Source organism: Leptonotus elevatus, chromosome 21 (genome assembly GCF_054856555.1).
Source record: "Leptonotus elevatus isolate MCC_2025b chromosome 21, RoL_Lele_1.0, whole genome shotgun sequence".
Lineage (NCBI taxonomy): Eukaryota > Metazoa > Chordata > Actinopteri > Syngnathiformes > Syngnathidae > Leptonotus > Leptonotus elevatus.
The window spans coordinates 2576639-2602111 of NC_141259.1; the positions used below are offsets into that span (position 1 = coordinate 2576639).

Genomic DNA, 25473 nt, shown 5'->3' on the forward strand with positions numbered 1-25473 from the left:
TTCTAACGAGCGTAGCTTTGTCTTCAAGCAGAAGAAGCACATACCTGCCATTCCCCCATTTTGCCCATAATTGACATGCTTCGCCTTCTTCTTCTTCGTCTTCTTCTTTCGCTGCTTTGTTTTGGTCGAACCGCCCGAGTCGTGTTATCTCATGGAGCCTCCGGACTCAAAGTAAAACCCTTTACTTTTTTCTACCTGGACCAGATCGTCTCACCTGGTCTAGGGAGGGAGAGCGCGGGGAAAGAACGGTGCGGGGCTACCTGGGGACGCATGCGCATTGGGGCGGGTGTGGACACGAGTGAAGGAGAAAAAACTAAAGTGGATTAATGTGGGACGTATGCTTGCATGCATGTCATATGTATGCTCTGTATTATATTTTCATTAAAAATAGATAACTGTAAAATAAATGTAAATTGTTATATTTGATCAGAAAATATTAGCTACAGAAATATATATTTATTTAATAAAGTATATGTTATAATAATGAGAGTGGGCCTATTTACCTATGCAAAAATATAAACTTGATCACAATTAACACTTTTAAACGCATTTATTAAGTGTAGTGTACACCCTTGACGTGTCTTCGGCCACCCGCGGTAGCGTGATGACAAAATGTGTTATAAAGCCTACTGTATTTGTTAAGAATGCAGTTTTATTTATAAAACAAGTTTTTTTTTTATCAAAAGGTAAACGTTATTACCTCCTGTACTTCTTTGCTATGTGACGTCATTATTTATTTAGACACTGTTTATTTTTAATACGAAGACCGCCTCGGGCCAACGGTGAATGAGCTCCCACCCCCTTGGATTCGCATGTAAAAGTGTGTGCGCGCACATGCAAGCACACACACACACACACTGGCACGTGCGCTCGTGGTAGTGCTCAAAGCTTTTTATATTATTTATCATAATAGTCTTGATTATTTAGTGCATTTTCTGTTTCATATTGTGCTGCATGCTTTCTCTCGCATGTTTAATGTCCCACTGGCTATTTCAGATTATAGGTTGTCATGATTTAAAATAAGACATTTTAACAGCTGAATTCATCGGGCTAAAAAAAAAAAAAAATGGTGAATATTGTTTTAAAACTAGAGGGAGTAGCGAGTGTATTTTATTTTCTTAACGAGCTGTATTTGAATATCCAGCCTGTTTTTCTGGAGCTTGTTATTCACCAGGCTCGAGGCGGATGATGTCGTCCTAAACCTGCAAGCTGTCTTTAATAAGCGTCAGAAAGTGCACCTCGGGCACTCTGTGTATCTATTCATATTTAAATTATTATTACAACAGCAATGCAAACAATGCTTTTGTATTTGTAGATTTATTGTTTATTGTTGTTGTTGATTGGTTTGGGTGTCATTTTTTAATCTATTTTTCTTCAAATTGTTGTATTAGCACTGCCGAGTCAGTTACCTACAACATGTTTGATATCTGAATTCACTAAATCTTTAAAGTTTTATTTAACTACATGACATGCGTCTTCTGAACAAATGCTATTGAGCGAATGTGTCCGACCCCGAGGTGAATAAATTGTGGTGTTCTAACGCCACCCTTCGATAGAAAAGTGTAAGGTATTGGAGTGGCACATAAACGCAGTTTAGTTTTATCCTTTGGCGCCATCTTGTGCTTGAAAACAAATGTGTAGTTCACGCTCCAAAAAGTGCAGCAAAGAACCACGTTGATTTTGTCTAACACAATCATCCATCTATCCATCTTCTTAAACGCTTATTCCTCACTAGCCATTTTGTCGTAAATGTTGACTCTCATTAAGCGAACAACCGGTGAAAACAAGCCTACATGTTAGATATCGTTTGCAAAATGTGATAAAATAAATCAAACATAAAATAAATGTTCATATTTTGGACTCAAGTGGGTATTTCTTTTGTAACGTGAATATTTACTATTGTTATTAGTTTCTGTACTTATTTTATTAGATTCACAGGAACTATAGTAAATACGTAATGATTATTTAATAGTAAGAACAGAAAATAGATTCTCAATTATTTTTTTTGACTTATATATATATATATATATATATATATTATAGTGGGATTTTTCGTTGGTATGGATTCAATTATGTAGCTGTTAAAGTTAAACAAACAATCACAAAAATAAATATTCAGCAGTGCAGCGTTTTCCTAAGCATATTATAGTCAACTTCCCATCATACATTTCGCCAATGCTTAGTGTAACAACAATTAGTTCCCGGTGGGAAACAAGGTAGGAAACTACAGAGGACGAACCAGACGAGCAAGGTTGTTGTTTTTTTGTGTTACGACATTTCAGCATTACATTGACTCTATGTTCGTGAAATTGTAACGCTAACTCTATTAATTTTGAAACGCGTGTTGCTTTTACATGTGGAAGAATAATCGTATGGGTGTAGTTAACACGGTAAAGACAGTTGGTCTTATCTCGGCAGCTACACGCATGAAACACGAAACAGTGTATGATCGTATGTCATTTGCACATATTTTAAGGTTTTTTTCTTATATGCTTAGCAGCATCGCTACATCAAATATTAAGTGGTTTATATATGTGATTATTTATTTATTTATCTACATTGCTAGGAATTAATATAAATTTGGGTATGGTGCCAACTGCAACTGTTTCTATATTGTAGTCTGATTGTACAGCTCCATTACTATTGCTTGGCAAGTTGGCATTATATATTACCTTTACCACTGTAAGTATAAGTATAATTGTAAATATCATTTTGTGCAAAGCTTACTCACAAAATCCAGGCACACAACTTGTATTCCTAATTGGAAGTACAGTGCTCAGCATAAACGAGTACACTGTTTCCTTTCAGAATCAAGATTTTCTATGGAATACTATACTACAAAATACTCCCACAAATGTGGGCCATTGATCGCAAAAGATTTGTTATTAGTACACAAAAATAAGTAGTTTTCTTAACAAATGTATTAAAGAACGTTTTTGCACAAATAAGTAGATCCCGAGAAAAAGACTGACAACTTGTTCATTCCCGGCCTAGCAGATAGCAGACATGCTGCTATCCATGGAGATCATAGAAAATACTAAATGTAGTCGTTTGTGTTGTGGGATGCATTCATATTTTGCATTAGTTATTTGATTAAACTAAGGATTTTTTTTAAATCTATGCATTCTATTCATTCTATCTGCACAAATAAGTAGACCCCGAGAAAAAGACTGACAACTTGTTCATTCCCGGCCTCGCAGATAGCAGACATGCTGCTATCCATGGAGATCATAGAAAATACTAAATGTAGTCGTTTTTGTTGTGGGATGCATTCATATTTTGCATTAGTTATTTGATGAAGGATTTTTTTTTTAATTTTTAAACATTAACTTCATGTTTTGAGCTAAGCGCATATTTTACAGAAAATGTCAAAATTTGGGAAATTGTTATTATGTTCATTGAGTTATTGAATAAAATATTTAAAAAAAATTTAAGATGTACTTCTATACGCTGAGCACTGTAGTAGTGTGATCTACACCTGCTCCATATGTAGAATTTGGTTTTGGTTTTGCTGCTATTGAAATGCCATTGAAATGAATAATGAGATCACTGGCACTGACAGGTGTGAAACATGTCTGTGGATTGGGTGGGATATGGATACGCAGCACTGGTGGCATCGGGGGGAGTGATCGGCTATGTAAAAGCAGGTACGTGCAACTCACTGATGCGCTTACTCAATATCCGGGATGTCAGATGCAGGTGCTGATCTCTTCTGTGTGAATTATTTCAGGCAGTGTTCCCTCCATGGCTGCTGGACTTCTCTTTGGCGGTCTAGCAGGTGTTGGCGCCTATCAGATCTCCAATGACCCGAGTAACATTTGGCTGTCTCTAGGTTGGGATTTTATTTATTTGTAACGTGTTTGTCATTTTCAAGATCACATTTAATAAATATAATGCGGTGTTTTTCAGCTACATCAGGTGCACTGACAGGTGTCATGGGCAAAAGGTTCTATGGCTCCAGAAAGTTCATGCCTGCTGGCCTAATAGCGGGTGCAAGGTAGCTTGTATCATTACATTAATTTATTTCATTTGTACACTGTTGATAACCTTTTTTTTCTTTTTCTTTTTTTGCATTCCAAGTCTTCTGATGGTGGGGAAACTCAGCATGGCGCTGCTAAACAAACCTCAGCAGTCCTGATGAAGAGAACATCTGGCATCTCTCACGTGCACTCGGAAAAATGAAGCATTATCTTTTCTATCGTTTCTGGTTAAACATAAAATATACCCAAAAAAAAGACAACAATTGCATACACACAGTAAACATAAAAATATTAATTCAAGTCAATGTTTTCTTCCTTGGAGTGTGAATTATATTGTATGTAAAACTCATTTTGTATAAAAATATTGAAATAAAGCATCAAAATCCATAGATAATTAAGTGTGATTTGTTTTTGTTTTTATCATCACCAGTTTGCTTTTATTCATTTGTATAAAACATTTAAAAAAAAAAGTTACAATACATTGTATAAATTGATGCCTGTCGTATGCCATTACTGTATAATGTATGACTTGTGCCGGCGGGTTACAAAGGTGGCAACGTCATTGCAGTACAAACAATACTTGATAACTTCTACCTTATTCTACCTCTGACTTTTTAAAGCAATTTCACTAACAGGCAGTAAAAGACAAACTGCACCCAACTACCGATTTCCACCGTACTTTGAAGTCCAGTCCACCCTGCCGTGGACCGGCTGGACGGCGGGAGTTCTGGTCATGAGATTGCCAGAAGTCTTCCCCAGAGCGGAGTAGCCGCTCCCTTTCACCACCTGAGTTCTGTCTGTCCTCCTCTTCCAAGCCTCATAATCTGGAAGAAGACATCAATCAGTGTTTCGTACATGCAGCCAAATATCAGATACATATGAAGTACTACTTGGGAAATCAGAATGAATGTTGTCTATGATCTAGGACAGGGGTGCTCAAGTTCGGTCCTCGAGAGCCCCTATCAAGCCTGTTTTCCATATTTCTCTCCACCAACACACCTGATTCATGATCAGGATTGTTATCAGGCTTCTGCAAAGCTTGCTGATTAGCTGATCATTAGATTCAGCTGTGCTGCAGGAGAGAAACATGGAAAACAGGCTGGATAGGGGCTCTTGAGGACCGAACTTGAGCACCCCTGATCTAGGACTACCGGTAGTTGAATCACAGGACCAGTTGTTTAGAAAATGGCAATACCTTCATTAGTGTCACTCAAAGATGAATTGGACTTTGGTTTTGAACATTTTGTTTGGTCTTTTTTAATTTCAGGAGAAGAGGAAGGGTTGACTGAAAGAAGAAGAAGTGAGTTCAAATCTGCATGCACATGTTCAGAAGCAGAAAGTTTCAAACAGAACAAAGCAGGAAGGTTTCCCATACACAGCCTATCTTGTTGGTGAGAAACACCCGAAAGGAGTATTTACCTGAGTGATGGCCGGCTAAAGGAGCGAGCTGGATTCTCTGTCCCACGGAGCCAACCTCTTTCTTTTGTAATGAAGGGATGTAGCCAGTGGAAAGGTTATACTTGGTGCTCACGAAATTCCCTGAAAAGGAAGGAAGAAAAAAGGTGAGCTGCCCATTACCACAATCAGAGAAACAACCCTGCTAAGCTAACTATTTTATATATATATATATATATATATATATATATATATATATATATATATATATAAATGTATATATACGTATTTATGTATATATATACATATATATATATATACATGTATATAAATTTATATATGTATATATATGTGTATATATATGTATCTACATATATATATGTATGTGTATATATATATATGTGTGTATATATATATATAAACATACATATACATACGTATATATAAATGTATATATACGTATTTATGTATATATATACATATATATATATATACATGTATATAAATGTATATGTATATATATGTGTATATGTATATATGTATATATATATGTATGTATATATATGTATCTACATATACATATGTGTATATGTATATATATATATGTGTATATGTATATATATATATGTGTATATATATATATATATGTGTATATATATATATATGTATATATATATGTATATATATATGTGTATATATATATGTGTGTATATATATATGTATATATATGTATGTGTATATATACATATGTATATATATGTCTATATATATATGTATGTATATATGTATGTATATATATATATATATATATATATAGGCAATGCTCTTGAATCATTTTGTTTGTTACCATAATAGCATCTTGACTGCTTGATGTCATTTATTTTGCGTTTATTATTATTATATTGTTGTTGTTTTTTGTTTCTTTCTGTCCTCTTTCATTTATTTTTTAAAGAATGAAATACAATTTTTGAATTGAATTGAAATCAGCAAATATAGTTCATTAACCAAATCCAACTAACACCTTGTTGTATGAATATACATACAACATTCCAGGCATACCATTGCATTATATATTGCATTGAATGTCTACCTTTGTAATTAAAAGTGTCACAATAATTTAATACAAAAAGTACCAATAATTCAATACATGACTAGAAACAACAACACTGTTTCTATATTACACTCTGTCTGTACAAAATAACACATTAACTTGCATGAATGATTTTCAAAATAAGAGCATGAACATGAAGTGCAGTGTCAGCTGCCTTAATCTTCCTGGCTTTACGTGTTTGATAAATCTGCCTTGCTAAGATCCCATCTTATGTATACTGTACTTGCCTATTAATCCCCTTATGTCCTTTTTCCCATTTTAACTATTAAATGTCTGTTCTTTTATTTACAAATAAATAAATAAATAAAACACTGATCGTGATCTTGTATGCACATTCAATTGTTCAATAAAGTTTTGATTAAATACAATATGAATAATATAATTGGAGGGAATCGTAAACTATTTTAGATTGATACACTGATAAGGGTATAATTGTATATCTTCATCAAAACATTGTGAACTAAAGTGGGCTAGTTTGAGCTTTGAAGTGTCTATTTTCAGCCAAATGTCACCATCTATTACTTTAACAAACTGCTCGTAGACGGTTCATCTGACCCAGGTCAAGATTTGATCAAGTAAATTAAACAAATTATTATTGTATGATGTGGGCAAAGCACAATTAATTCACCAGAACACGAAACCACACTAGAAAGAGAATTTTTTTAAGGCAAATTTAGGCTCAACCGCATTTCTTCCTATTCACACAGAATTTTGTAGAACACTGAATTCGTTGTTTTTAAATGATTTCCTTACAAAAAAAATATTTTGTAGCTGTATTGATTTGAAACAAATACTGTAATGTGGATGAATTGAATTAGTGTGGAATGCATAATTATGCAACAACCAGCATGGATCCAGTCAGACAAGTAAGGGCAAGTCATTGAAGTCCTTCAACATTTAAAAACTCCGCCAATAGTTAGATGGTTATCAGTCTAATTGGTCAAGTTTCAAAGTTCTCCAGTTTAACTGTGTATTTAAACCCATGCCTCCCCTAGAACTTTTACCTGCTGGAACCTTTCACATGTTAACCGAGTGAATACACAAAGCTTGTTGCCACCATGCTGGTTGTTAGTTCATCTCAATTTACTTTCATCTAATAGCTGACAAAATAAATCACCTGTTATCACTTTTAAAACATTTGAAAAGACAACCCTCCCCCACCCGAATGTTCTTTCCTTAAACAAAAACAATCATCTTCATTTAACAGGTGAACAGAAGCTAAACAAACACTGCTGTGTTTAGGTGTATGAGTGGGCAGTGAGGTGGCACAAATGAGCAAAAGGGTGGCAAAGTTGGGAGCTCTTCAAGCAACACTTGCCTTAGATCCGACCGCCTTAATCTTTTGAATAAGAAATGGAGATGGAGAGACGAGGTGAGCACAAGAAGGCTGGGAAGGAGCAGGCACAGTTGGGAGCGATATTGTGTGTCTTGTCTACATGACTAATGAATTGTAGAGAGCTCTAAAATTGCAGACACTAAGCTTATCCTGATAATAACAACACTTTTTCATCGGCTCTTGTAACCACAGCTGGGGAAACATTAGCTGCATTATTACCATTTAGGGCCTCTTAGTGATGAAGGGGATACTGACAGACGTAAGCGAATGCCACTTAAACTTACAATCCAAAATGTATTATGCATTTTTTTTAACAATTTGATGCAAAAAAGAATAAGTCACTAAAATCTCCCCTCAAACATAATTTTCGATCAGAGGCAGAATTTGTCAGGCATCCAGGATGGCCAGTGTGTCGTGATGACGCCTTACCTGGGTTGGCTCTGTTGACGGCTAGTCCTGCTCCAATGGGAACAAGTGGCTTGTTTACAGTGTTCGAGGAGTTCTCCCACAAGTCCCGTAACGTCATACCGCTCAACGCCTTTTCGCCTGATGTTGCCTGAGTCTTGCCGATCAAACCTTGAAAAACAGACATCTGCAATCAAGCAATTTGCCACATTTGATTATTGCATGATTTAGAGTGAAACAGTCGTACCAGGCAGGTATCTCGACTGGCTGAGATAATGCTGGCGTGCCGCAGATCCTGGGAGGTTGGGGTCTACTGGGCCAGCCTTAATATTGATAGGTAGTTTTGTAATAGTGCTGAAGGAATACAGAGGTTTATGCTCCCTGGCCCTGCATGAAAGAAAAGGTAAAAAAAAAAACAGTTTTGATACAGCTTTATCATTATCGCCCTTAACAAAGCTTTTTGGAACAGTATCTGCCTTTCAATTATCGTAAAACTGTAAAAAAATAAGTAATTTGAGAAACCTCTAATTTCGAGCCTTGCTGTACAATCTGTGGCTAAACTTTAGCACATACTGTGGCCGAAGTTTCTTTGAGTTCCTCTCCTCCTCTAAATTCTCCAAACTGGGTTTCATGGAGAAAGAAGCAGCCGTGTCAGATTGATCAGGATCATCCAAGCTGTCTGATGTCCTCGCTACCGTCTGGCCCCAGCGGCGTCTTCCATTTTTCACCACACCTGGACCAATTTTGTTTTCATTGCCCACTGCTGCTGCTGCTTTCTGAGGACAGTGATTGGTTTACATACAAGAGAGTCAATGAACAAGGCAGGCATCACTCTACAGATGAATGCGTTTTTCAGAGGGTATAATTTAAGTTCAAAACGAGGCTCAATACTTGGTTGATGCCGCCTGGTTTGCTCGCAGCTTGAGGCAGAACTATTTGCTGCAGAGGCTGATGCTGCTGGGTGCTTTGTGGAGACGATTTGGAAGGCTTTGCCTCAGAGGACGACTGTGTGGGGTCTACCCTAGAATCTGAGACCTGCTTCTGGATTATCTGTCGGGCTTGGACCTTCTTGGCTTCTTGACTGTGGGGACGAGGACCCAAGACCTGTCCAACCTGGAAGTATGGGTAACGCAGTGCCTAGAAGAAACGATGCAGAAAAAGTCTGTCAACAATGTTGGCACAATTAAGCGTGCTTTTTGCTGTATTTACCTGTACAGCGGTGGGTCGTTTTTTGGGATCCCACTGCAGCATGTCCTTCATCAGAGTAATCGCCTCTCTGCTTGCATTGGGAATGAGCGTCTTCAGGGGGGTCGGCACACATTGAGGGAAGCGAAAGTTCATGGCTGAAGCCAGTTGGTAGCCCTCTGGCCAATCCAGCTAGTGAAAACCACAATAAAAAATTACCAATAGTCCATTCATACATCTTCAGCTGGGATTGGAGCCTCGCCAAGATAAATTGTTGGGTCCAGTATCAATAAAGCATTAAGTAAGAAATTAGACCAAGTCACACTGATTTTTTTTCCTTACAAATGTGCTTTTAGATTGATTAAAGCGTGCTTCTTTGACACTCCCTTTTTCCCTCACCTTCTTGACAGTGCCTAGGACTTGGCAGATCTTGAAAATCTCATCTACTTCACTGTTCCCAGGGAAAAGAGGCCTGAGTGTGTAGAGTTCTGCCATTATGCATCCAACAGCCCACAAGTCAATTGGAGAGCTGTAAGTAGATGACCTAAGCAGAACCTCTGGTGCTCGGTACCTAGGCAGAGAAAACAATCTCAGTTAAATACAAGAGAAGAGTACTGATTGACAACAAGCAGGCGCTCTCACCATCTTGTTGACACATAGTCAGTATAGGGAGGTTTGGAACGGATCTCCCGAGCCAGTCCAAAATCGGCTATTTTGACCAGTTCTGGGCCCATGCACAAGAGGTTTTCTGGCTTCATGTCTCGATGGAAGAAACCTGGAATCAACATTTTTACATCCTGCAATAGTAGTGAAATTGATGGGGACACTACATGAGCAAAAAGACCTGGACAAAAAGTGAAACATCAGTGCTGAAGATGGATTGTAAAAATTTGGTGTGTCAAAATGAGTGCGTTAATTTTGAGTTAACTTAAAGTTCCTTTAATGCCACTAATTTTTTTAACGTGCAATTAATGACCGCCCCTTACTTGGAAAGCCAGTACTGGGGGAACTCCAGTCCCAATGCAACAGATACATCAACGATAAAATTAATAATCATGCATATATTTGTAGAGACTGGGGTCAAGTTGTATTTTACAATTCTAAAAATGTGCAGAATTTACTTCACGTTAAAGATTAGATAGCTCTTAATATGAAAAGAAAAATGCACTGAGCTGTCACCAACGTCTTACCAATGCAATTATGCCATCTAGTGGCAGAAAGAGTACCTAAACACAAATCCATACACACATTTTTTTACAGTACAGTACATCTTTTTAATTCTAACTAAATTTTATGAATGATTAGGAAATTACTGTATCAATGACTAAAAGACGCAGCCATATTTCTATTAGTTTAATATTTTGTCCACTTTTATGTTAAAGGATCTTTGTGCAGTTTGTCACTTTTTTACTCGCGACGGCCACTTCTGGCCGCAGTCCACAGTTGACAAATGAAGACATGACTTCAAATGAGGTAAGAAAAACTCTGCCCCTCCCCTCCCCAAAGAAACTGTGGAGTTTTATAGTAGAGCACGCTCTACTATAGAGCACGCTCTACTATAAAGGGAAGATAAAAGCTGATAGGTGCAGTCAGAGTAAAATAGGGCTCTTTGTACTCATCTGGGCATTGGTGGAGCACGCATGATTTAGAAAAATCTTTAACATTACCTTTTTAAACGGCCCAATGCACCTTAACAAGAGTATGAAAACTTGGTGGGGGGGGGGGGGGGGGGGGTTATTGTACATTGAATTGTACATTTAGAACAGATATAAAATTTGCTATTAATCGTCTATTGAAGTCATGCAATTAATTCTAATTAAAAATTGTAATCGCCTGACACCCCTGGTAAAAATATTAAAATGTTATGTGTCACTGTAAATTTCAGTATAATTTGTCCAGCTCTTTCTTGCTTCAATATGTAAACCAGGGGTGCTCAAATTCGGTCCTCGAGAGCCCCTATCCAACCTTTTGTCCATGATTCCCTCCTGCTGCACAGCTGAATCTAATGATCAGCTAATCAGCAAGCTTTGCAGAAGCCTAATAACGATCCTGATCATGAATCAGGTGTGTTAGTGGAGCGAAACATGGAAAACAGGCTGGATAGTGGCTCTCGAGGACCGAACTTGAGCACCCCTGATGTAAACATTTCTCAAAAGACACTATGCTTGTATCATTTGCTAAAGTTGAACATCTAAAGTCAAACAAGGTCCACTGTAGGTCATACTGTCTGACTTACATGTTCTAAATGAAAAAATAATAATTTTCCCATAAGAAGAATTGAATTGTCCTCATTTGGTGCAGGCTCAAACTCCCACCAAACTACCAGAAACCTTAATCAACGCTTAAGGTGATGTATTAGTAAAGTTCATGTTTTACAGAAACTTGGGGTTAAATCCAAAAAGTTTCCTCTTTTGAGACGTTCAACTTTGGATGTTCCACTGTACATAGGTCATAAGCCAAGCTGTTGTACAGATTCTAACAAATGCAACTCAACAACCCCTACTGTCAGAACAGGAATTGGCGTAAGACTAAGGCTACTTACCATGCTTATGTACAAAAGCCAAGCCAGCTAACACTTGAAACATGATGTTCCTAAGTTCATTCTCTGAGAACATCTTATTCTCTCTAACATGAAGCCAAAGACAGAAAAAGGAAGAAAAATAAAACATCAAACAAATAGGCCAGAGTCAAGAAAGAGACATGCAAACAAGATTTGTGGAAACATGAAAGTACTATACAGTAGTTGAGATGTTTTTTGTTGTTGCTGCTAGACTGTCAAAAGGCATCCACCAACTACTGTAGTTTATTAGAAATAGGTAAAGGTTATGGAAATCCAAGCGCCAAGGGCGACTTAATAAACTACAAGATTCCACCCAGTAATCAACAATTTCACCCAGTGAAATCTCATACACCATGGACTCACTGCCCAATAATTCAGCAATAAAATCTGAGAGGGAATCTTGCAGTGTGAGGTCTCTCATTTCGGAAGTGCAGGTCTTGACAGGGCCGCAACACACCTACCATATTTGTGAATAAACGACAGGCCTTGTAATATCTGAAAGCTTATATTTCTTATCACCGATTCGGAGAATAACTTCCTTCTGGAAACACAAGATTAAAAGAATCCCTTTATTTTGGAATGATACAATTCAAATGTGGTGATAATGTGCAGCCAAATAAGAAAAATCATAGGAGGAACATTCTCGTTATACCGTATGTCCTCCCGGCATTTGAATTGTATAATATTTTTTACCTGTCCTTCATGAGCTGATAGAGGTTCTCCTTCATGTATTCAAATACAAAGTACAGATGATCGTTCTCTCTGATGACTTCCTTTAACTTCACAACATTTGCATGGTTGAGCTTCTTCAGCGACTGACAAATAAAAAGCAGCATTTTTAATGTCAAACATTTGCATGGTTGAGCTTCTTCAGCGACTGACAAATAAAAAGCAGTATTTTTAATGTAATGTATTTATATTATCAGGCTGTTCTTAGTTTTTGATGGTCAGGGGCCTCATGACCATACAGTCAGGTTGCAGTCAGTATCTAACAAGCAGGCATCCATAAATCTGAATAAATTGAATATTATGCACATTGCTTTCTTTCTTGTTTCTTTTTTTTTGGGGACAAACGTATGGATATGTGTAAAATGGAAAATACATTTATTCAACCATAAAAACTATCTTACCTTCACTTCTCTTAGGTTCATACATTCCTCCCATGAATAAAACTTCCTCTTCATTCTATGCAAGAAAGTTCAACGTTCATATAATTTTTTGTGTTATGCAGTCAATGACATGCTCAGAGTAACGCATTTTGTGTTTGTAAGGTTAGACAGAGAGCACCACACCAAAAGGTGTTATAAATATTTTAGTTGTGAATATTTTGGCAGTCAAAATATTAGAAATATTAACATGGTCTGTCCGTGCCATTCAAAATTCTGGCAGAATTATTGTACGGCTCCTTCATTGGATCTCATTATTTGAATGTTTAAGCTTCGTTGAAGTAATGAAAAAAAAGTATTAGAGGTTGCTACTCACACTAAAACCCCTCAGCTCCTGTTAACACAGCACTCAAAATAATATCATAATCTCCTTACGGAATTACTGAGCTGTGATATATTTTTCCTCCTCTTTGTGCGCCGGACATTTTCGGGCTTCCCTCTCCACCATGTTAGCAACCTGACACACCCTCCTCCCCTCTACTTTCACTCCCTTTCACCACGATACATGTATTGTCTTACATGGTAACCAAACAATCAAACCGTGGACACATCATTGGGTAACTCATGTATTATTGAACCCTGCAGCCACACTGCTGAAACAGACAGACAAGTGCTTTTGTTACCCTTGGTGATGGTCTAAAATAACATTAGGCAAACAATTAAAAGTAGGATCATTTTTAAGGGGGTAAACGGAACGTGTTTAGCTAAACTTTATTTGCGGTTAAGAGAGCCACCTAAAGTGGTGGTCATTAGGTGCTGACTCCAATTTAACATAAATTGAAATGTATTTCGTTAATTTTGAATACAGCCACATCTTTAATTAAAAGAGAAAGGGAAAGGTGTGCACACTTGTGCAACCACATGATCTCAGTTGTTTCTTTTTACTTCCCCTCAAGATTTGTTTTGAGACATACGGATTAAAGGTCACATTAATGGTGGTGCACAAAACAAATATGGCTTACAGTAAATTTATCATTATTCTTACCTTTTAATAGCAACAAGTTCTCCAGATTCGTTGCTTCTCCCCATCAGCACGCTGCCGTAAGTGCCGTCACCCAGCTGTTTCAGGGTGGTGTAGCGGTTCATCATGCCTCACAATGGTTTCATCAGCTTCTCAAAAATGGTCTCAAGTCATTGAACATTTTTTTTAAATATCTCCTCTTTTCTTTCAGGAGACTTCATCTGTTCTTTTCCAGGGAAGTTGTTTGAAAGAGGTAAAGCTCTGTGATTCTTGTGATTCAAAACTCATCTTGGAGGGATGGGATGTCACCACTGGTTAGCTGTCTGCCACGGCAAACCTACATGGATTGCACAGAAATATATTGATCATTTTAACAATTAGAAAATAAATCACACAATTTCATTTGTTTTTTGTTAGAGAAAGTAGCAAAGACCGCCTCTTGTCTTTGTCTCAGTGACAATGTGTCACACGAGGACATGCACACCTAAAGTGGATGATGTAGCAAGCTCTCAGCAGATTTGGCCGACAGGGATGTAAATAGGATGTTACATCACCGCTATGTTTATGGCACCTCACTATTCTCTACGCCGCTACTGTTCTGGTGCTAAACTGGAACAATTTTGTATTTGAGCTTTATTATTACAGTAGAACCATTACAAAGTAAGCTAACTCTAGTCTCACATTGCAAGTTATAATTGAGAATTAGAAGTATTTTGGACTAAAATATTAACATTCGTGAGCTAACAAAGTGTACTTTTCAAACTGTAGGCACACTAAAAAGAAAGTTGTAATAATGTCTTTCTCTAGACATCAGTGATTAAATGTAAAATGGCCAATAAAAGGGCAATTTCAGTATGTGTAATCACTTCTCAAAAATAAAAACATATAAGTACTCTAACTACTTTTTCGTAATACAGATCTTATTTGCCTAAAAAATGCAGCTGTCCTTATGCCACTTCTTTTTTTATGTAGGATTATAACTTTACGAACTATAACTCCGTTTTATTTTTCGTCTTTAGTGTGGTCATTGCTCCTTCATAGTGCTTAGATCATTAGAATTGCATAATAAATGGTTAACTGTATGATAATTTGCAATAAAATGACTGATTATTGTCTGCCCTAAAGGTAAATATGAGGCTAAAAATAATACTAAATTATTCAATGAAATATTTCAAAATAGCAACCCTTGACGCCAAATATAAACTAGGGAAACATGGTTGTTTTAATAACAAAGTAGACCTATATACAGTAGGTTTTGTTGTCTTTTACTACCATTTAAATTTTTCAAGCTGTGACCAAGCAGGACGGACAGCCGGAAGACAGATGGCCTGCACTCCACCCTCACGTATGGCAACCTGTTCTTAGGAGGATTGAAAGGGAATTAAGATGTATCTGTCCGTGTTCCGTGACATTAAGTAGCTAATCAAGGTCAATTGTATTGCAAAACGCACATGGAAAAGCAAACCTGGCAAATTCCGCGTAAAAAAAACAACGATTTTACTCGACGACAGCAGGTTACTGATGAGATAAAAACCTTCACCTAGAGTCATTTTACCAAACGATTCTGTATCTTAACTGATATTTAACATCTATTACGGTGTAGCAGAAGAAAATAAAGAACAAATTGTGGTTGACACGTTAGCTTTTGACAACTCTTCTAGTCATTCAACAAGTACACATCCGACATAGAAACGTTGCAAACTCACCGTTTTCACAAAGGTGTTGTCCCGTTTCCTGCTTGTTGTCTGGTGCTGCTGATAGCGACACTTTCTTTCCACAGAATTCACGCAGCGTCTTGCACTTGCGATAAGACGTTGTGCGAGTGTGTGTGTGCTAGCGTATGTGCGCGGCGCACGCTCGCGCTCTCTCCATGGTAACGTACACACGAACGCGAACGCGACGCTTGTGTATACTTCCGGCATAACAACGCAGTGCATTGTGGGACATGTTGTTTTCAAAATGTTACTGACATGACGTAAATATACTTGTAATATAGTAATATAATAATGCTGACATAACTGTATTTTTATTGTACAGTATTATGTATATATCTTTATTTACTATTTTCATTATAACTTGTATACAATAAAAATGTAGGCTACCTCTTAAACAATCCTATGAAACTGTATTACATTCATATAAATAAATAAATAAATAATCAATAACAAATAAATAAAAGTACCAACAAGTTAGGTAATTGACTCAAAACCTCACACTATAGAACCGCAAATAAAAATTCAACAACAAAGTGAACAAAAATATGTTGAACTGGTAAAAATGATTACAAAGCAGTTAATTATTTACTTTTCTACCTGTACTATTTTTAAAATATATTTATTTATTTATTTGTTTGTTTATTTATTAGTATTACTAGAATATTACTAGACACCTACGCCATTTTCTTATTTAAGTTTATTAAATTTACCTGCAGTTGAAAATAATTTTATTTTCAAAATATTCCAAAACATTTTAGCAACCAATTAGCAATTTACAATTTGTGTTGGCATTATTGTTTTTTTTTTCTTCTCCCCACTAGAGAGCATGCTCGGTTTTACAGCTGGCTCGGTGTCATTCTCAATAGGCTACAATAATTGACACTTCAGTTAGCCAACAATGTTTAAATCCATCACGTCATATTTCAAACAAATTAATGCAATGGAACACATAAATGTGCTCAGAGGGAATTTTATATAAAGATGACTTGACTTGACACCATGCATTTTTTAAAAATTATTATTTTACTAATCCTATAGTTTTGAAATGGTGGAAACGGGCTTTAAAATTTTCAGTACATACATTCCAAATATATATATTTTTTTTAAAGAATTGAAGAAGAAAGAAAGTCAATTATCCATGCACATAAGTTGTCCTGCCTCAGGGTGGTCTTTATGTCCTGGGAAAAGAGACAGCTGGGTGTCGGGGGATAATGAGTGGAATGTCTTCCTAAGAGGATTACTGAGGGCGTTAACGCGCACCACCACTACTGTGTGCTGCATGGTCTAACAAAACCAGAACTTGTTCCAGTGTCCAGTCAGGTGGAAGGCAATATTGGGGCATGCACATTTAACATTACAAGATGATCTTGAAGCGTTGTAAACCCCTGAGGGCTAGAGGGGAGACGTTCCACACTTCACACCTGCACCTCAGAGAGGTTTCCTCATCCTGAAGGGGCTTTCTAGCTTTTCGGACTCAGCAGGCATGAAGACTCGACCTGCTGGGATCGGGAATGTCAACGCCAACTGGATGGGCTCGCTGCCCCCCAAGCTTAGTGTCATGCCACTCAAACACCTTGCAGTTCCAGGTGAGCCACCCCCCTCAATGCAACTTAGATGACCATTAGGCTGTAGTGAACACCAGTGGCAGCTCCGTGCCATGTGTTATATTTTTATAAATGCAATGCACAAACATGACATGACATTCACCGGCCATAATATTAGGTACACATGCACAAGCTGCATGGTGAGATGCACGAGCAATTGCAAATGTATCGTCTTACATCACTAAACTAAATAAATGTCATCATCTTCTGCACTTCTTTTTCTTTTCTGTAGGCTCTCATGACTCGTTTACCTACTGGGTGGATGTGCATGCTCCCGTAGGACCTGATCAAAAGGTCTACGTCAAGTACTTGGCTACCATGTTTAGCGTTTTAGCCAAGAAGGTCATGGTGAAGTGGTCCATGACCCAGGTACACATTCTACATTTCAGCCTGGATTCTGTATAATGGTCGAAAGACTGCAGTCGGATGTAACACGCTTTATGCTCTGGTATATTTCCACAGAACCTGACGTTTAAGGAGCAACTGGATGCAGGTATCCGTTACTTTGATCTCAGGGTCTCTTCGAAACCAGGCGAGCCAGGGTTTGAGATCTTCTTCATCCATGGCCTGTTTGGACACAAGGTGGGCAAAGGAGAAAGGTACATTTGATGTAGTAGACGCAAAGATGTTTGGTATGTTCTTCCTTTGCAGAAATGCTTTCTTGCACACAGTTTTAATTATTGTTCATACCAAAAGCATTTGTTGGGGTTGAGGTCAGGGCTCTATGGGAGCCAGTCAAGTTCTTCTGCATGTTGCTTTGTGTACTGGGACAGTTGGAAAAAAGCTGGATGCAGTCATAAGCTGTTTTAAAATAGTGTTGTTCATATAGAAATCTGTTTGTTTCAAGATGATGTGGGATTTCCCTTTTGACAGGACATTTATTTTGCAGCATCAATAATGAAATGTTTTCCCTTACTTTTAAAGGTGAGAGATGGTCTCATAGAAATCAACTCCTTCTTGTGCAAGCACAGTAAAGAGGTAAAGTATTGTGTTTTTTATTGACCACATTTTAAAAAATTATCATAGTGAGTCTCAGCAGGTCAACTAATTGATGTTTGTCACAGGTAATCTTCCTGGACTTCAACCACTACTACGCGATGGGCTCGGCGCACCACGAATACTTTATCAAGATGCTCCAGGAAGTTTTTGGCAGTAAACTCTGCAAGAACTGTGAAGTGGAGCTCATCACTCTGGACTACCTATGGAAAAACAAATACCAGGTCAGGCCCTCACTACAGCCATCATACAATACAATTGAAATGCTGAAATCTGATTGGACGTTAGAATTTAGGTTGTAAATATGGGTCAGTGCTTTTGATCGTGTTTAGGCCAGAAGAGAAGGCCTTGCTGATCCTCCTGACCTCCAACCAATGAGGCAATAATACAATATTTTGCACCTCATACCATACTGTAGTGTGTAACCAGTGGTCAGGTAATCCCTGCTGCTGTGAATTTCCTGGGCAGGATTTGAGTGTCATCCCATTAACTCATGCTTCATCGTCCAATTTGCTCTGGATTTGTATCTTCTTGTTACAGTTTCCATGGTTTGTTTTATTGCAGGTCATATATGAAGATTAATATCATTGCATGTTTCTCATGGCATGTATAGATTATATATATTTTTTTACATTCAGTTTAAAAAAACACATTTGAAAGCGATTAGGCTTGGAAAATATATACATGTATATTGGGGGAATAGTATATATATAGATATATAGATATATATCAATGTTGAAACACACTGTTTCAACATTCATATGACTTTATAGAATATGTTGTGCGACCTTTCACATAAGTAATTTGTTGTTTTAAGCCGGTATATTTTCATCAAAAATGAAAATAGCAAAAGTTATTCCTATATATAAAAATGGAGAAAGACACATATATTCACTAATTATAGACCAATATCACTGATGCCACAGTTCTCAAAAAGTCTAGAATTTTTTTTTCATATAGGCAGGACAATTTTATTGAGAACCATAAGCTTTTAAGCGAAAATCAATATGAGTTTAGAGAAAAACAGACCAACTCAATAGCAGTCATGGAAATTGTAGAAGCAGTATCTACCAACATAGATAACAAAAAAAAATACTGTTGGGATTTTTATAGATCAAAAAAAAAAAAAGCATTTTATATTATCGATCATTCTATATTAATGAATAAATTAGAAACATGTGGCATAAGAGGTTTGGAATATAAATGGATGAAAAGTTATTTGGACAATAGATATCAGTAGTTACAGTTTAACAATATACAATCAAAACACTTGAAGATTACTCATGGAGTCCCCCAAGGGTCTGTGCTAGGCCCCAAATGTTTTATATTGTATATAAATGATATCTGTTGTGTCTCAAAAATATTAAAAAGTGTCTTATTTGCTGATGACACTACTCTATACTGTTCAGGAGAGAAGCAGCTTCTGACTACTGTAGAGTATAAATTGAACATGTTAACAAATTGGTTTGATACGAATAAATTATCATTAAACTTAAACAAAACAAAGTTAATAGTTTTGGGCAATAGACAAATCACACATCAAGTCAAAATTATGGTAAATTCAATTGAAATAGAAAGAGTGTATGAAAATACATTTCTTGGAGTAGTTATTGATGAAAAATTATGTTGGAAGTCACATAACATCAAAAGGAAAATGTCAAAAATCATAGGGATACTCTCTAAAACTAAGGATGACCTGAATAAGAAATCATTATACACATTATACTGTTCTTTATTATTAGCATATCTGACCTTTTGTGTGGAAATCTGGGGAAACGCATATAAAACAAATACCGACCCTGTTTTCAAACTGCAAAAAAGAGCCATAAGAATTATTAATAGATGAAAATATACAGAACCAACACGTTCATTATTTATTAAATAAAATACAATGACATTTTATGAAATAAGTTAAAACATACAACGAATAAGGGGTAGGACTAGATACGTTTCCAACTTCCTCCTACTCCCTTTTGAACATATAAACCGTGACTAATGCTTGTATAAGTTGTTTTCTCTCCTTTTAAATCTTTATTTTATTTTTCTGCTACTTGTTTATATGGTCAATGAACAAACTCAATCAATCAATCAATAATTAAAAAAAATCACACTGTGAGCCAATTGATTTGAAGACTTACTTTACCCCAATCTGTGTCTGATTTAGTTGGCAAGGGAGAGAAACTAAAGGAGGGAAGAGCATTGTACAATAATCAGCAGCAGAGGGCAGTATTGTCAAATTAAGAATATAATATATTTGGCTGTTAACAATACTTACTAGCATAAATAAAATAACGATTCAACTTAACTTACATAAACTTATTGATAAGCACAAAATAAACAAACCTAATTGGCTGTGTGCAATGTTAAAAAAACAGAACTTGGCTCACTTTCTTCAGTCTTCTTTCTTCTATTTTTCTTTTTCATTTCATTTTCTCTCCTAAACTCTTCTTCTCTCTATAAACATACACATACCTTCTACAGCGCCCTCTCTGGTATGGTTGGCGACAAACACCCAAAAGCAAAGAAAAAAAGAAGGTAAATGTAAATGGTAAATGGACTGCTTTTTATATATCGCTTTAACTACACACAAAATAAAAAGCAAACCTGTAGGCATAACTGGAGAAATTTGCTTAATTTTGTATTTTGAAAGCTAGTTGTGTATGCAGGAAATATACTGATTGAATTCCCTACCAGAGAGCGATATTTAAAATATTACAAACTCTACAATGAATTCATATTTTTGAATAATTATACAGTAGCACATGGTGCTGTTTGTGGTATAAAAAAAAGGGGGGGAAAAAAGATCATTTTATAAAGCTAATATTTTGTTATGGAGAATAAGTTAAATTAAAATCATGATGTCACATGAGTTGCATGTGTTATGCCATTTTATTTAGTATAAAGGTTTGTTTTTGCCGGCTACTTGATAATTGAAAAACAGTAACTTACTCTGAGTCTTGCCTGTGATGTACAGACTCAATATTTAAACATGTATCTCCCGCAGGTAATCGTTTTCTACCATCATCCATCAGCTCAGGGCGTCCCTGTCATGTGGCCTGGCAACAAGATCCCCGCACCGTGGGCAAACACCACTGAACCCGGCAAGCTCATTCGTGTAAGTGTCTTAAAGCACCTCATCATTTATTCAACAAACATCATACATTCATGTAAATTCAACTTTTGTCGAATACATTATTATTTTTTTATTAGTTTTATCCTTTTAACCACTGAAATCATTTTTTTATTTCAATTTAATTCACTTTTCCCCATTAGTAAGAATGTGTTTTGTTTATATATGAAAAAAACATAACTCAGTTTAACACATATGAATCTGTAATGAAAAATTCATGATAGAATTATTATTTGTATGCAAGGCCAATGATTGTTGGTTTTATATTTTACAATAATGAATTTAACTAAAGGGGCTGCACCTTTTAAGTTGATATTACATCCTGGAACAGGTTGCAGTCTCTTATATTGTTCTATAATTTTTATTTTGATGTATTACAGTCCTTGGAAATGTATGGTTATTTGAGGGTCCGTGTAATGGAATCCTCATTTCTTCATAAATTAAATTAGGACTAGATGATTTACATCAGATTAGATAACTAACCAGTCATCATCTTTTAATTTATGTGAAATGTTAAAAATACACTTGGCAAAAAAATCACCAACATATTTTATCAAAGCTCAATCAATAACAAAACATGTAAAGAACAATAATGGTTCTTCTTCTTCTTCTTACAACTGTATCAAGAAGAACGATGTTTTCGTTATTTTTTCGTTCTTAGCTTTGATACAATTTGTTGGATGTTTTATAATACTGGAGCCTATTTGATTTGATTTTTTTGCTACCCGATTACTTATTAGCTGTTTCTACTTAAACACAAGATGACACCTCAATTTGTAAAGCAAGCAGGTAACAATGATTGAATGATGTTATATTCAATAAGGTTCCTTGTAATGTATGAAAATTGTTTTGTATTTTAATCAAAGACCGTATTCATCCCTTGGCCCCGATAAAGACAGATTGAAGTACTGGCTATGCCTGTTTGTTCACAAACGGATACAAGAGTTCTTTGGCACTGATGTTTACTGTGGGCTTACTTACCTTTTTACACCACAGACACACCGTAGAACACTTTGGCCTGCTAATGAACAAACAGGGGTACTTATTTCTGACTTTAGCTTCACTTAATATCTGGAACTTTAGCGAGGTTGGGCTGCTGCGAGCTGCAGTGGACTACTGTTTTGCTACATAGGCGGAAATCAGGAAGTGACCTAATCGTGGTCTAAAAGTTAAACATGTAAATTGTACCCTTATAATTTAACTTGCAACTAATTATTATTTACAACTTAGTCCTAAAAATTACACAAATATAATAGGAAAATAAAAACAATGCATATAAAAAACAAGTTGCGCACTTTCAATTAGATAAGTGAAACAACAGTTCCTTCTACTGGTGAAACACAAAATTACAAGTAAACATCAACTGTTACACTGGCTATGAGTCAGTATGAATTAAAAGTCTATTAAAACCAAACAGTTCAGACTTACGAGCATCTTCATAAATTATGTATTAACAGGTGCGCAGGCAATTTTACCATAAACATAATAAACCTTGATTTTAAAAAATAAATAAAAAAAGAGTAAATGATAGAATAAGCTCACACAAAAAAAACATCTTTAATGAAGTAGAAAATAGTTAGCATTCAACAACGCCTTTTCTGCCTAGTTCCTGGAAACCACACTGAAGCAAAGAGCCCAGAAAGGATCATTCCACGTGTCCCAGGCCATCCTCACACCCCGGGTCAACACTGTGGCGAGGGGTCTGGTTTGGGGGCTGCGGAATTACTTGGTGGAAAGGTTAGACGTTTGTGATTGGATGGGATATTGTGGGTCAGCAAGTCATCTGTGTCGCTTCTCCTAATTTGTATTTCATTGATTGCTTCTCAGAGAACCAGATCAAACTCAAGCAGGCACTGGAGGATATATTTTTGAGCCGATGTCCAATAGAGGGCAGTATAGCTATTTATTTATTTTTTATTTTTTTATTTAAGGCCTATTTAATAAGGCTTATCCTACAATTCAAGATCGTATCAGATAGTGATCTTAATCAATTTATAAATTTATGATGGATGAGGTTTTTTTTCTTGACGTAATGGACAGAATTAATTGCACAATGATCATAGTTATTCACTGATGCTAAAAGTAAATGGAGAAATGACTTGTAACACATTTTACATCCTATGTTCACATTTAAAAAGCCGGTCATGTTTCGGGAACGAAACCATGAACGGATGCTCTGGTGAGACACGAGTTCTAATTTGGCACCTCTGAGGAAACGGGATTGTTTATCGTCTTTAGACAAACACGCTGACTTCCTGGTTTTGTTCTGCCAGCCAAATATTTGAGCAAAAAGGGCGTCTGACATGCAGCAGTCCTACTTTCTGTGTGTATGTGTGTCTGTGGAAGGAGTAGGTATTTTCAACAGGTTTTCATTCATCTACACCATTAAATCAATGTTGTTTGCTTTAATCGAATCCCTCTTTTTCTTTGAACCAGAAATCTCCCAGCCATTATGTCCTGGGTGGAGGTCCAGAGGCCGGGGTCAGACGGAGTCAACATCATTACTTCTGACTTTGTGGAACTCACTGACTTTGCCAACATTGTCATCAAACTCAACACCTTGCTGTTGTCTGAGCAAGAGCGCAAAGCAAGATGACAACAACTGGACAAAGGTGTGCCAACTGATACCACCGCATAGCTGTCTGTCGATTGTGGTTGTTGTTGTGGTTCTTGGAATACAGTATTTATTTGGTTTATTTGCGATTCACTACTAGCAAATTCACCTATTTGCTGTTTTGTGGTCAGGCCAAATCCATAATAGTAAAAAAAAATGTTTTGCTGCCATTTGTGCATCAGTGGCTTTAAGAAAGCTTTTGTGAGTGCACCAAATGCTTGTGGATTTTTGCTGTTCATAGGGCTGTGTCTCTATCCCCCACCAATAGTGAGGATAGCATGTACATTTATTATTAAGACGAAATATTTAAAGGAGGAGGTTTTGTTTTTTGTTTTTGTTTTTTAAACCAATTTTTGTTATTTGTTAAAACTGTCGGTATAAACCTGACAGTAGTACTTTAGTAAACTGATCTGGAGAGGAGAAAAATCATCTCTCTCTGGCTTCAATTTATCCAATTTTTAATAAATTACAGCACCCGAGAAAAAACAACCAATCAGTGACAGATTGTGGCCAACGAGATGCCAGTCGCACCCCTGCAGCCTCGCAACCTGTTTCCATAGCTTTGCTGAAGCCATCGCACAATATACATCTTTGCAAAACGTTTTTTTTCTCAACCTTTTTTGAGCTTGTGCAGGTGTGCCTTTGTTTAAATTAACGATGGGCACAATAATGAATTAATTGATTGTTAAAAATTAAAAAAAATTGTGGAGCTGACTGTCATTTACTTGCTACTTGAAACAATATTCCAACAATACAGTGTTTGTTAAAGGGAAAGTCAACCTTAAACATTTCAATGACAGTAACATGTTATATGTGACCTGACCTCACTAGTCTAAACATGACGATCTGATTAATGTTATATTTGTGGAATATGAGTTATGCAGCAAAATCCAGCCATTTGTATCCATCTTATTTGGCATTTGCTGTGAACTGAAAATGACATCACAGTTGCTCAGGGCTAAGGCAAAGACCAATCACACCTCACGTGTTTCCTGATCCATCCTGATCCATCCATCCATTTTCTTAACCGCTTGTCCTCACAAGAGGCACGGGGGGCACTGGAGCCTATCCCAGCTGGCTTCGGGCAGTAGGCGGGGTACACCCTGAACTGGTTGCCAGCCAATCGCAGGGCACTAGAACATATTATTGTTAAGAATATATCTATATATTTTTACTTCCCCTTAAAATTAAACAACCTACAATTTATAGTAAGTTTTTTTATATACATTTTTAAATTTAGTCCAATGTCCATTGTCTTACTGTATATGCTCAAAAAGCAGCCAATGAAAAAAACATCTTAAAGTATTTACCGGGA

General features: G+C 36.5%; 3 protein-coding genes across 8 annotated transcripts; 2 read left to right on the plus strand and 1 right to left on the minus strand.

Moving 5' to 3' along the window:
• The first annotated feature begins 2177 nt into the window (after positions 1-2177).
• Positions 2178-4374, plus strand: tmem14ca (transmembrane protein 14Ca). Of its 2 annotated transcripts, none has more exons than XM_086066046.1 (5): positions 2178-2251; positions 3563-3647; positions 3731-3832; positions 3910-3997; positions 4081-4374. In XM_086066046.1, the coding sequence occupies exons 2-5, from the start codon at positions 3572-3574 to the stop codon at positions 4136-4138; spliced, it is 324 nt and encodes a 107-aa protein (XP_085922172.1). In that variant the 5' UTR covers positions 2178-2251; positions 3563-3571; the 3' UTR covers positions 4139-4374. The 2 variants fall into 2 exon arrangements, with proteins under 2 accessions (XP_085922172.1, XP_085922173.1); XM_086066047.1 differs by having other exon boundaries at positions 2245-2390.
• mak (male germ cell-associated kinase) lies at positions 4375-15989 on the minus strand. Of its 4 annotated transcripts, XM_086066043.1 has the most exons (16): positions 15806-15989; positions 15372-15454; positions 14124-14436; positions 13103-13157; positions 12666-12787; positions 11955-12037; positions 10055-10187; positions 9812-9983; positions 9437-9604; positions 9119-9364; positions 8801-9003; positions 8475-8614; positions 8252-8398; positions 5400-5519; positions 5176-5265; positions 4375-4804 (listed from the first exon to the last, which is right to left on the minus strand). In XM_086066043.1, the coding sequence occupies exons 3-16, from the start codon at positions 14225-14227 to the stop codon at positions 4641-4643; spliced, it is 1947 nt and encodes a 648-aa protein (XP_085922169.1). In that variant the 5' UTR covers positions 14228-14436; positions 15372-15454; positions 15806-15989; the 3' UTR covers positions 4375-4640. The 4 variants fall into 4 exon arrangements, with proteins under 4 accessions (XP_085922169.1, XP_085922168.1, XP_085922170.1 ...); XM_086066042.1 differs by lacking the exon at positions 15372-15454; XM_086066044.1 differs by lacking the exons at positions 13103-13157; positions 14124-14436; positions 15372-15454; positions 15806-15989 and having other exon boundaries at positions 11955-12513; positions 12666-12785.
• Positions 15990-17065: 1076 nt separating this feature from the next.
• Positions 17066-24867, plus strand: plcxd2 (phosphatidylinositol-specific phospholipase C, X domain containing 2). Of its 2 annotated transcripts, XM_086066405.1 has the most exons (9): positions 17066-17400; positions 17651-17787; positions 17881-18000; positions 18343-18396; positions 18483-18638; positions 21419-21529; positions 23151-23281; positions 23372-23434; positions 23981-24867. In XM_086066405.1, the coding sequence occupies exons 1-9, from the start codon at positions 17298-17300 to the stop codon at positions 24138-24140; spliced, it is 1035 nt and encodes a 344-aa protein (XP_085922531.1). In that variant the 5' UTR covers positions 17066-17297; the 3' UTR covers positions 24141-24867. The 2 variants fall into 2 exon arrangements, with proteins under 2 accessions (XP_085922531.1, XP_085922532.1); XM_086066406.1 differs by lacking the exon at positions 23372-23434.
• Positions 24868-25473: the final 606 nt, after the last annotated feature.

Excerpts from the sequence above, each read along its gene's own strand:
- tmem14ca (XM_086066046.1), top strand. The coding sequence starts at position 3,572 with ATGTCTGTGGATTGGGTGGGATATGGATACGCAGCACTGGTGGCATCG. Across the intron at positions 3,833-3,909 it reads TAACATTTGGCTGTCTCTAG|CTACATCAGGTGCACTGACA; the intron begins GTTGGGATTTTA and ends GGTGTTTTTCAG. Across the intron at positions 3,998-4,080 it reads GGCCTAATAGCGGGTGCAAG|TCTTCTGATGGTGGGGAAAC; the intron begins GTAGCTTGTATC and ends TTGCATTCCAAG.
- mak (XM_086066042.1), bottom strand. The coding sequence starts at position 14,227 with ATGATGAACCGCTACACCACCCTGAAACAGCTGGGTGACGGCACTTAC. Across the intron at positions 13,158-14,123 it reads GAACTTGTTGCTATTAAAAG|AATGAAGAGGAAGTTTTATT; the intron begins GTAAGAATAATG and ends TTTCTTGCATAG. Across the intron at positions 8,399-8,474 it reads CCAGTCGAGATACCTGCCTG|GTTTGATCGGCAAGACTCAG; the intron begins GTACGACTGTTT and ends CTGTTTTTCAAG.
- plcxd2 (XM_086066405.1), top strand. The coding sequence starts at position 17,298 with ATGAAGACTCGACCTGCTGGGATCGGGAATGTCAACGCCAACTGGATG. Across the intron at positions 17,401-17,650 it reads CAAACACCTTGCAGTTCCAG|GCTCTCATGACTCGTTTACC; the intron begins GTGAGCCACCCC and ends TCTTTTCTGTAG. Across the intron at positions 23,435-23,980 it reads GAGCCGATGTCCAATAGAGG|AAATCTCCCAGCCATTATGT; the intron begins GCAGTATAGCTA and ends TCTTTGAACCAG.